Source organism: Centroberyx affinis, unplaced genomic scaffold, assembly GCF_046629955.1.
Source record: "Centroberyx affinis isolate AG114_WGS23_722 - 3 ecotype Tasmania unplaced genomic scaffold, CSIRO-AGI_Caff_v1 ptg004046l_1, whole genome shotgun sequence".
Lineage (NCBI taxonomy): Eukaryota > Metazoa > Chordata > Actinopteri > Beryciformes > Berycidae > Centroberyx > Centroberyx affinis.
This window is the reverse complement of record NW_027281842.1, coordinates 27,015-39,322: the sequence shown is the minus strand read 5'-3', so window position 1 is coordinate 39,322 and position 12,308 is coordinate 27,015. Positions and strand designations below refer to the sequence as shown.

General features: G+C 43.8%; 1 protein-coding gene across 3 annotated transcripts in view; it reads right to left on the bottom strand.

Annotated features, from left to right (window-relative positions):
* LOC139663545 (protein unc-79 homolog) overlaps positions 1-12,308 on the bottom strand; it is a 33,254-nt gene that overhangs the window by 16,853 nt on the left and 4,093 nt on the right. For 2 of the 3 annotated variants that reach the window (XM_071542248.1, XM_071542249.1), the window contains exons 3-18: positions 10,392-10,705; positions 9,449-9,619; positions 9,019-9,114; positions 8,830-8,885; positions 8,272-8,401; positions 8,074-8,138; positions 7,108-7,196; positions 6,644-6,684; positions 6,428-6,456; positions 4,677-4,906; positions 4,192-4,363; positions 3,780-4,010; positions 2,929-3,119; positions 2,012-2,135; positions 1,378-1,518; positions 548-763 (exon numbers count right to left, since the gene is read on the bottom strand). In XM_071542248.1, the coding sequence (XP_071398349.1) occupies positions 548-763; positions 1,378-1,518; positions 2,012-2,135; positions 2,929-3,119; positions 3,780-4,010; positions 4,192-4,363; positions 4,677-4,906; positions 6,428-6,456; positions 6,644-6,684; positions 7,108-7,196; positions 8,074-8,138; positions 8,272-8,401; positions 8,830-8,885; positions 9,019-9,114; positions 9,449-9,619; positions 10,392-10,705 (2,296 nt within the window). Of the gene's footprint in view, positions 1-547; positions 764-1,377; positions 1,519-2,011; positions 2,136-2,928; positions 3,120-3,779; positions 4,011-4,191; positions 4,364-4,676; positions 4,907-6,427; positions 6,457-6,643; positions 6,685-7,107; positions 7,197-8,073; positions 8,139-8,271; positions 8,402-8,829; positions 8,886-9,018; positions 9,115-9,448; positions 9,620-10,391; positions 10,706-12,308 lie in introns of those variants that run through there. The other variant, XM_071542250.1, reaches the window with a different exon arrangement.

Below are 12,308 nucleotides of genomic sequence, written 5' to 3'. Positions count from 1 at the left end.
AGAGGGAGAACAATTGGCTTTAAACTAACATAACATGCTTAAACAAAATGCTGAATATTATGAGTGTGCATCCTCGGTTCGTCAGTCAGAACCATTCCAAATAAATTTTAGAAGGATACCATACAAATATCACAGTAACAATATAAGACTCTATAAGAATATTATAGGAATATTATAGCGATACCATACTGCCCTCCAAAAACAGCAGTAACTACTTTTTTGGTGTCTTAAAGGTCAAAGGTTATAACTAGAGTTTAGGTTTCATATAAACAGAAATTATTCCCATAATAATTATATACAGCCCACTTCTGCACCAACAATATTTTTGTTTGGGTACAAAGGAAACTTTGAAGTCTTATAGTTTTGAAGTTTTTTGTCAGTTTCACTAGTCAAGCAATTAACGCACTTTGTGCTTTGTAGGGCAGCGTTGCCCTAAAAAATACCATGAAGTAGGATGAGATCATTGTAAACTCACTATTAAGTACCACAGACAGACTATAAGTCCCTGTAGGAATATTATAAAAGTATGCTAGCGATCTTTCATCACCTGCTTGAGGATGAGGTCGAACATGAGGATGAAGCAGCCCAGGTTCATGTCATCATCGTCACAGTCCAGGTCCAGTGCACAGTGGCCAGCGGCGTGACCCAGGTTTTTGAAGGGGCTGCAGCGCAGTGGGCTGCGGAACGGGCTGCGGAACGGACTGGGGAACGGGCTAAGGGTGTTGTGCTGCCCGCGGCGTCCTGGATCTGACACCACACTCACCTACCGGCACAGAACGCATCATTATACAAAGTGAAATATGTTTCAATTCAAATTCAAAGCATGTATGCACTTGACAATCTTTTGATCTCCAACATTCCCCTGTTGCTGGCAGTTATAATGACATGTATAAGTCCACAGTCACTCAGCTATAATTTCCAATGATATATCTCCATGGTAGTCAAGTTCAATTAAGCCCCTTAACAGAGCTATATTTAGACTTTGGCAGTTACCATGGCAACGCACATCCCTGTGAATGGTAGACAATAGAGACCAAGCAGAGTAAAAACAAACGCATCCCAGGCCTAAACAGGTGCTGGACAGAATACAAACCATCTAAAAAAAGTGGAGTCGGCAGACTCGGCACGCCTAAAGCTGCTCCCAAGGTGCATAAATTTATGAACACCTAGTGAGGCGATGTTTCGAGTACACTGCTGGCCAGACATGTTTTTTGGACTATAGTGTGTACCCAGGCTAACACTGATATGATTCAACTAAGAGAGACGAAAAGTGAGCAATAAACTCTTTGGGGCTCACTAGTAAGGGCAAAATGTTGAGGATGACATGCACAATGTTCTGTTGGATGAGAGTAACTTTGGCACGGCCGCCTCGCTCACCCTGCGAGCCCCAGTGTTGCCAGTCAGATCCGACACCCGGGCCTTCCTCTGATTGGCCAGCTCCTTCACAGAGTTCACGCCATCAGAGAACATCCCAATCAACAGCTGAAGGGGCACCACGATGTCCAGCTCCGACAGAACCTAGGCCCAAACAAGACACACCACTCAATATAAACACATTACTGACACAAACTCATACTAAGCACTCATAAGCACATATGAATTGGATCACACACCGCAGAGATACACCATGGAGACACAAAGAGATGCAAAAGCAAAAAATAGTTCTCTATCTCCATCTTCACTTCTCTATCTGATTTGAATGTGACCTATTTCATAAGATTGAATTACTGCTATCTCTTGATCATAGTTGTGACAGAAAACTTGAAACAGATCCATGTATATAGGGCAGCAAGCTGTGAGTGCATATGGGATGAAAGGCAAAATCCCTCCTGTCTCTCTCAGTCTCATTCTGTGACCCAGATCCATATTCAGCAGGGCCTGTGCCCAGACTCTCGTGCACAATGACAACCTGTTCAATTCACACGCACTGTGGACAGAACCACAGGATATGGACTGGACACTCCGATGTGTGTGTGTGTGTGTGTGTGTGTGTGTGTGTAGGTGCGCTCACATGCAGCCACAGCAGAGCCTGCTCTTGCACGGACGCTGGGTATCCGGAGAATCTGCAGCTGATGAAGCCAAACATCTCTTCCATGGAGAAGGGCAAGGGGCACAGCTCAATATCAAACATCTTACTGCAGGGAGATGGGAGACAGAACAGAGTAATGCAGAATATGGTCATGGATGTGCATTTAACTAGAGAAGTAAAAGGAAAAATCCACCCTCAGATACTATATATACTATATGTCATCAATCTGTAATGTTCAATGCGTGTTGTATTTACTTTTCTGCTTTACCCACTTTCCCTCAACCTGCCTTGTCTGCTTCTATTTCAGTTAGTGGTTTTCTGCGTTTCCCAGAGGTGAAAAGAGCAATAGTGATAGCATAGTAAGAGCAAGAGAGCAAGAGTTTTTCCAGTCAAGGAAAAGTGAAGGTCACGGCCCTTACTCAAGATGCAATATGTCTTGTGGTTGCATTGCATTCTGGTCTATTGAGGCTACTGTCGGTGGAGAAATTGCTTATCTCTTCCTCTTCTACAATTGATTCCTCCCTGTAGGATTGTTGAATGTTGGTGCAAAATGGTGAGTCTAGAAATAAGCCCTTGAGCGACTGACACCAAAACCCAATGTTTACAATTGATGTTTTAGATAACTGAAAAAAAATATATCAAGCTCAAATACCCACTAAGCAACAAAATCTGTCAGCCAATATCTGTTTTTTAATGTGTTAAAGTGTTTTAAGGTGGATTTTTCCTTTAAGATAACCAACTCATATCCAACTCACTGCAGGCATAGGCATACAAGTAACTAACAAGGAAATATTATTACGCACCATCACACCTACTTTGATATAACAAAAAAACTGCATTTGTTACAGCAATAATAATTACAATATGTAAACATTTTGTCTCTGAGGAGGTGAATATACCTGAGCACTTCCCGGAACTCTTTGAGCTGGTGGTCGGGAACCTCGGTGCGGATCGCCTCCAGCCACTCAGGCATGAAGCATTCCCAGAGCGGCTGGCTGATGACATTGTAGGGAATCAGACACAGGATCCGGTTCAGGCCTTCCTTTAGCTGGGTCACCGTGCTACATGACTTGTCCCAGTAACCCCCCACCTGGGGAAAAGAGTGCACAGACTGGCTTAGATCAAACACAGCCAAGGGGGAGTGAAGATGGTGACCTGCCCAGAATAACACCAATAGACCTCAATCCTCAATGACATCCTGGTTCAATGTCATTTTTCGCTCCTAGCTGTTCCAACATGCAACATGTTCAGCATGCACAAAGATCAGCATGCACTATAACTGAGATAGATAGGAGTATGGATGTGCATTGCCCTGTGGGATGGGATGGATGGACCAAATAATACTGGGAGGTGTAATCTTTATGTCTTTTCTGAGTAGACTCAAAGTCATAACCTTTTCCCACCACCTTACACACCCAACACCAGCACCCTGTACATCCCCCATAACCCCCTACCTACACTACCAGTCAAAAGTTTGGACACACCACATTTGTCTTTATTTTTATTATTTTCCACACTTCCACACAGAATAATAGTAAAGACATCAAAACTATGAAATAGGCTTTGGAAAGAAATTCACACATAGGCATCAACTTCACTATTTGTCTAAAAAACAGATTTCAAGTGTTTAAGCATAAGCCTTTAGATCAAAATGGCTTTAAGATAATGAAAAACATAGTACATTCAATCAGGTGTGTCCAAACTCTTGACTGGTAGTCTATGTAAAGTCACTTGACGCTGACACCCTTACCCTGGCGAACTCCACAGGTTTGGGCAGCAGGCACATGACCATGACGTCGAAGCGCACGTCGCACACCGTCTTCAGCCACTTGGTGACAAACTGAGGCTTGAGCTTCTCCACCAGGCTGCCCACCTCGTCGTCCATCATGTAGGCGGTGGAGTGAAACCACTGGAACACCATGCTGACCAGCCGGGCCAGGCTCTCTGTGGGCGTGTTCTCATTGGGGGTGCATAGGCTTACCTGCAGGGGGGAGGAGGAGGGGGAGACACAGGCAAAGGGCAGGGAAATGCGTCAGAGAGGCAAACTAATTCAGTCAGGTACCGCTGAATTCAGCGGAGTGGTGATAAGAGGCCGTGCACACATCCTTATCTCATGCCTGCTTTGTTATTGATGGACACAGAAGCAGCCGGCGAATACGCACCAGGAACCAAATGCCGAACTGACTGAGGAGCCGCTGGTCGTGCTGGTCATCCTCCTTGTTGTCAAAGTCGATGTTGTCCAGAGAGTGGTGGGAGGCAGACAGGCCCATCTGACGACGCCTGTTCAGCTCAAACTCACGCTGTTCTGCGTGAATCTCTGCCTCCTTCAGCAGGCTGGACGGAGATGGAGGGATAATAGTTACAGAGGGATGGAAAAACAGCAGAAAGAGATACAGGCAGAGAAACTGATATATAATTTATATGTCTGTATATATATATATATGTGGGAAAGGGAGATGTAGAGGGAGGAAGAGAAAACAGAGTAAGAGCAAGAAAAGACTGAGAGAAAATATCCTGACATACAGTGAATATGAATTTTCCTATATTTAATTGTGTACAGATTCATGTAAGACCACGATTTGCAGCACAGCAGGCATATGTGCCTGTGTGCGGCTGTGATGTATCAATCTAAACACTGTGAACGCACCTTATAACAGCCTCCACAGTGCACACGAGCTCCTCAGCCCCGCACTCTCGGGTGTTGATGGGAGGGGGCGAGGTCTGGTACAGATGGGTCTCCGCCGCAGCCCCCACCTCGCTGCTGTGGTGGTTGACATGGCAACGCTTGCAGTAGCGGACAGGCCGGTTGCCATGGCGCCCACAGCAGCCGGCCGAGAAGCAGGTGACCACGGCCCTCCTAACGTGAGAGCTACAGTTCTACCGAGCCAAGACACAGGGGGAAAAAGGAGAGGAGAGGAGAGAAGAGAAGAGAAGAGAAGAGAAGAGAAGAGAAGAGAAGAGAAGAGAAGAGAAGAGAAGAGAAGAGAAGAGAAGAGAAGAGAAGAGAAGAGAAGAGAGAACAGAAATGTACTTTATTTCTATTCTGGGAAGGAGTAGGCAGCTAAATAAAAACCTGCTGCAATCACAACACATCACACAATCACACCATACTGACAAGCCTCTAAAAATAAATCTATTTCTGGGTATCAAAAGCGACGTTCAGGTCTAATTATCGTCTTAAATAACATTCCTCTCTTTAATATTCTCCTATCTGGGGCATAGGTTTAGAGATGTTTGTTCATCTATATCTGCAGGGATAGAATAATTCTTTATGCGTCCCCATGGTGTCTCAGGTTTCTAAAAATAAAAAGGATGGCATTGGGGGAATGACCTAATCTGATCAGCCACTAATCTTTGGCCATTAGAGGGATGCATTGCTGCCTATCAAATTAACATATCTTTCCTCCGACAGAGAGTTCTCTCATTTGCCCGTCCGTCTTTCGACAACAAACAAACACTGTCATTAGCCTGATGTTACTGATGTAGTGTTATTTTCACTGTGATCCATCATGGGTACTGAGGTGTATTGATAAGTTGCTATTCTGGTAAACGTGACACATAATCACTTCTCAGATGGAAGGGTAAGGTCTCAGTTAATAATGACAGAGCTGGAGTGAGTCCAGGTGGGAGTTTAAAGAGCTTTCTGGAATGAGTGGGACAAAGCCTGCTCAAAAAGGGAGGCGGTGGATTATAACTGCGGGACAAACTAGGATGGAGGTCAGCTGCCGTTTCCCGTGACAACGCTGGGGCGGCTGCTCGGCTTGACAGGAATACCTGAGATCATCGCACACCCAGTTTTCCCCGTGTCTCCCTGGAAACCAGCAGGGAGCACTTACACCCTCACTACTGCGTTCAACAGCGAACAAACATCATGCCCCACCACTTCCATTAGAAAATGACTCAGCCTTCGTAGAATGGACTCTCCAATTGAGAAAAAATTATCAAGTTCATAAATAAATTACCTCACAATACATCACAGATGAAATTGGATTTCATTAAATATTTTTTCCAGGTCCAACACATTTCTGTATATTGTAATAAAAGTATTTAAAATATGTTCACTATTTGATTGGTTGGATGAATCATTCCTAGAACTTTTACTTTGGTTTGGAGCAAAACAAGCATAAGGCAGGACTTGATTATTCTGAAAAAGCAGTTAATCACTTAATCAATAATGACAGCAAAGGCTAAGGGTCAGGGGTCAGAAGAAGGTAAACTGGATAAAATGCATAATGAATACTACCAACAACTATAGTGCTCACAATTATCCTACATACGGTGGGATACTGGATAAGTAAGTAAGATACTATGCTCGAATAGCGATGAGATAGATCACAATGAACTAATGAAAGAGTAGACAAAGACACCAGTGTGCGCATCACAACATGACAATCTTACCTTCTTTTGACAAATAGCAGATATCTCAGCTGTAAAGAGAAAATCACAGAAATATTCAACATGAGACAATAAAAGTGGCTTATAAAAATGAATCCTTTCTCTCATTGTGCTGTATACAGTATCTTTATATTTTATTTACTGTGCCTGTGGGGAGGGAGACAGACTGAAAGAAAGGAATATTCCAGCTCAAACACCTATTTGTTTGTGAACACTCACCTTGGGGCAAGAGCACATCAACGAGCCATTCGGCGTGGTCTCTGAAAAGGTCAGAGAAATGTATGAATAATACTCCATTTGTTAGCTAAGACTACCTCAGAGCTTACACACACTTCCAGCTGACACATACACACACAGTCAGCTCAACTTCCTATGATTAACAGAGCTGGGACACGGAATATCTTTCCTCAACATCAAAGAAAATGGCAAACCGCAGAGCCATGCAATTACAGTAAGACACACGTTAGAGAGAAGAGAAACAAGTGGCTGCGTGGTTTTATGATCATGATCTCGTTAACTGCGCAAGGGAATTATGTAACCATGGCAATGTGTTTCCCCTGGGTTAAAGAGAGGAATAATGAGCCAGGCAGTTAGGTGATGTGTGTTTGGAATGGCGTCTTGTTGACGGAGGGGGAGGATAGAGGGATGGAGGGGTGGAGGATAGGGGTGAAACAGATGCATACCCTGCTATCCTCTGGCTGCACTCCTCACATATGTACAGAGGAGGGGGCTTGTCTCCCAGGGCAACAGACAGAGTGGGATCTATGCACATCTGCAAAAGTGATACAGGTAGTGTCAGTTAGAATACGGATGGAACATTTCAATTTGTTCATTTGATGTTTCATTTTCATGCAAAAGACTGGCAAAGCGATGATTCTGGGTTGTTAAAATACACGACCACACATCAGCTGCTGCTAACATTTTGCCTTAGCCACTGACACTGTATACTCTAGGGACAATAAATCATGGTTTCAACCAGGAAAACATGTGACCCCTATACCTGTCTCCCCAAGCCTCTGTGTGGATGGCTGCACGCATATGCTGCGCTCCGTTATCTTGCGATCCGTGCCGGCCCTGCATTAAACCGCACTGCTCATGGCCTCAATGTTCAGATGGTGCTCTGTAATTTACTGTGCTCACTTGATGCCACCCTATCCTCAAGGGCTGCGTGGGGTCACCGCATCCAATTAAGCCCCCCTCCCCCCGTACCCCCTCCCTGCTCCTGGTAATTGAAATCCGGCCCCTGTCCGCGCCCCTGGTCCTACTCTATTTGTCAGTTTGGAGCACAGTTGAGTAAAAGCAGGCAGAGCAGATAGAGCAGAGCAGTGGAGACAGGTCTTGAGTTGCAGAGGCTGATATCATTACCCCACTCACACAGCCACCCGGGCGTGCCCTGATTTATTTACTGTGGCGCTCACAAGAGCAAACACACCGACACGCTTGAACTCAGCACGGCAATCTGGCACATGCCACGTGCATTCCCCATGAAGTTCTCAAGTACACCGCTTATGTACCTTCTTATGGTAACCAGGTTTTATCTTGGATTTAGAGATGCAGGATTGTTTTGGAGGCTGCAAACAACGACGCACCAACTAACAATGTAACGCTAACTCCTTATTTAGCTTTTAATGATTGAAAAAAGAGGTCACCTTGACGGCAGGCTTATTGATAGCGTTGTGGCATTCAATGTGTTGACAGTGGATGGGGTTCCAGGCTGTGGGGAATGGAAACGAGACAGGAGATTGACATTAAGGGGAAGGGGGGAAGGAGAAAAATGGGGGAAAGGTTAGACTCCTGGTCATTACAGCGACAGTAAAGCGACAGATCGGACATTATGAGTATCAGACCTGTGTACTGTAGTCCTCTGTATTCACTGATGGCTCCTGGAGGCTTCAGGTTGGGCCAGTAATGAAACAGCATCTGCACTGCTGGAGGCTTCACTTGGGATGGTCCATAGGATATGACATACAGCAGGTCCTGCACACAGTATATACCATGGTGATCAACTAGAATTACAATTGCAATGCTATTCAAACTGCACACATATATATACAGTATATGTTAATGGGAGTTAATGGGAGACAAACAATTGAAGGGTTTCATTCCATGCTATGTATCCATTTTGGAAAGAAAAATTGTTGCCTGATATTCATGCTCAATATTTTAAAAACATAGATGACTACATCCTCTAAAATGTTACTATTTTTATGTACAGCGCTCAAGAAAGCTGAGAATTTTAACAATATTCAATAATGAGTTTTACTTTATGCCATAAATCCTTTTGTCACAGTATGTTTCACATTTTTCCAATGTAGGATATCTCATTTTGGAATGAAACTCTTCAAGTGTACTTTACACAAATGACTTCAAGTTTGTATCATGTATTTAGTGAGGGAAAAAAATACCTTCCACACTTCCTGTTTGTGCTTCATTAGACACTCCAACAACTGACAGTGATATACTAGAAAGAAGTAGAGACAACTTGAGCAGAGAGAAACATTTCAGTGTACATCATATCTATTTATCCAGGCATGCACGTTACTAAAGCGACCAAAATTTGTACTACCAGCACTACCAGCTACAGGCTGGTTTACCTGGATTTGTGGTGTACTGCATTGCAATCATAAGCATAGAGGAGGCAGACAGATTGACGTAGGCTGGGACGCCCCCCTCCCTTCGAGTGGAACCCACTATAGACGAGCAAGGAAGAGAAAGAGAAAGAATCACAACCGCTTGAAAGATTATTTTCACATTCTGTGTGGGTGGTGGTCTTAGCAATGGTGGAGGTGGAGATAGTAGCACTAGTTTATGTAATTGGGCTTATCCATGTGTGTGTGTGTGTGTGTGTGTGTGGGTGGGTGTATGGGGGGGACCATGAACGCATCAGCCTCTTCAATGCCTATAAGCATTAATGATAAGGATTTTGTTCTGTTTACAATACTTATCACCACTTGTCCCTCTAAATAGGTTGAGATTCATTATGACAGGAATAGGATATGTTATCTCCATTATGGTTATACTCACATATAGCCATGGGAAGGAAAGAGGTGCTCAGGTACTCAATGATGTCTTTGTGGAGGAAAGGGGGAAATGTAGCTAAAGTGGAGATCATAGTATAGGGCAAAGTGCTGAGAATATCATCACTGAGAAAGGGCAGGAGGCAAGTTGTAGTGTAAAATATGGACTGTCCCAGATCTGATGAGAAAGAGGAAAGGCAAAAAAAAAAGACAAAGAGAGATACACAGACACTCATTCAATTAACTGTACATACAGTATTCACATACTGTATGCAGCTACAACATTAAAATTCCATGAAAATACATAAATACATACTTATATATAGTATAACAGTGAAAAAAAATCGAGAGAGCATCTGAAATATGAACCTCTGTTGAGGACAGTGGGCTTTCTTTAAAAGCCATTGAAGTAAAGTTTCCCCTCAGGAAAAGTAGAGCATTCTAGTCAAGGAGATGGGTTTTCATGCTTTTGAGCTTTTTTTAACAGTGGTAAAATATTCATGAAAAGTAGGAGCATTGACTGTGATGTAGCCTTGGGTCTGTGGAAAACACTGTGGAAACAACTTACTCTAAAATGCATTCTATAATAAAATGTCATTCCTAAGTGAACACTATTACATTTATCTGTGCACTTTTTACATTTAACTCATATATATTTGCACATCACAACAGGAGTAAAACATTTCTCCCACTTTACATAACACACATGCAGTCAAGTATGATACACAGAAGAGGAGGCCTATGTGTTGATGTATCCAATCGGTTATGAACAACTGAGTTGACAGGATCCAGCGTGCTCCCAATCACCCCATGCATCCCTCAAGATCCTCAGCAGGACTTCTCTCTTCCCGTTACAAAAGAGGCCAAAAAAGCAGCAGTGGCTTCATGCAGGCCAGACGGCTCGGGGATGATGATGACAAACAGTGGTGGTGCACTGGGCCTTGACTCACCATGCTGACCGTGCTGCAGCAGGGGCACCAGGTCAAGCAGGGTCACGAGGGTCACATAGAGGCCCTGATAGTCCAGAGAGGGGTACTCTGAGAGCTGAGCGTCCCGACTCTGCTGCCCCTGCCCCCCGCGGTCTGACGGGGCATCGCGCAGAACGCTGTAAAGGAGGGAGCGAGTAACTGTAGGGTTGATGGAACTGACTTGTGGTCTTAGAGATGGGGTGAGTGGGAATGGCACAGGAAAAAGACACATGGTCATGGGCACGGCCAAATTGGAAGCTTCCTGGTTCTCCTTCCTGCCTGTGCGGGACAGAATGCTGCTCCGGGGTGGGAGGGGAGGGGAGGGAGGGTAGGGGGGGGGGGGGAACAAGGGAAAAAAAGAGACAACAAAGACACAAAGAAACAGCACATTACATTGAAATGGCACTACAGAGACAGCGTAAATAGAAAAAAACAAACCCAGATAAACCCCACATAGGATGCAGTGTCTCACTATTTCACTATATCACTGAAGGCACGGGCAATTTTTCCCTGCTTTATCTGTTCAGAGTGACTTTAATTCAATTGATCATGTTTTGTCTATCTTTGCACTTGGAAAACAAAAAACATGAGCACAATGATCACTGCATCTCATGCGTATCTGGTGACAAGGAGCAAAAATATAAAAAATGGCATGTTTTCAGTGGCAACCCCATACTTCTCCAAAAAGGGACAGTGCAAAAGATTGTCCCTGGATGGCTGCCATCTTCCAATCAGTAAGGTCAGTGGCTACCATGCAAAAAGGCCAATGGGCCGCCGAATTTTCAATAAATTTCCTTGTCTTTAGTGGGGCTGTCAAGGATGGGAGTGACACCAAATTGGTTCGGGAAAATACAGAGGTGACACTTTTGAAACATGCTTCAGCCAGTAATAAACATGTGTGTGAGGTTAGATCAAGTGCTCCTAGGTCACAGCACATGTTTATTGCACCAGAGAAATAATGTCCGTATGCATACGTTATGATACTGTACCAGTATCATCAGGAGAAATAATGAGATCCAACAGGCATATGGATTCAGGTCTCTAAAATAAATGTAACAACTAATCTACGGTAGAGGAGAAACTATAATGACAAAGGAATAGGTTGTATCAGGGGGGATGACCGGTAGCATTATGTTTGTGAGCTAATGGGGGATGGACGTTTGTGTTTGCTGTCCCCTGGGGAAGGTGGTGGACATACTCCATTTTAGAGGGGGAAAAAAAGCAGGGACTAGTTGGGTTGAGTGTGGAGCGTCTAGGGTGAAGGAAGGGGGGAGGGGGGCCAGAGAGCATTGCTCTTTTACTGCACAATATTAAAGAGCTAAGCTGTTCTATCAGACAAATGATTGGGATTTATCAAGAGCGCCCAGATTATAAATGCTGATGTTTTTTTTTTTTTTAAAGGTCACTCACAAAAGTCGAGGTACAGCATTTAGAGGCACATGGCGAGTGAGTAAGGGGATTTCAGTAAAGATATATCATATAACACTGTGACTCCATAACATAACATTAGATGCATAACATTAGGCCTAGAACATTTTTACAGTGTCAACAGCAGAATGTAAGCCTGACATTTTCTGACTCGTCCCCTCAAAGTTATACTCTGTGGGATTCGAGTCGATGTAGATTTCTTTTTTAAAATATAGCCCCTGTATTTACATTACGGTTTTTATACACCAATGTATGAAGCTCACACAAGAGTAACACACAACTACAGACTGTACCTCACAGAGTATGACTTTTTCACTGCCCATTTCTCATATAGCAAACATCATTAATTTGAACAATGAACATAGACATCAACAAAGACACACTCACACGCATACATTGAACATACACGCAACGACACACACATATGTGCACACACACACACACACGTACACACAAACAACACAAACACAC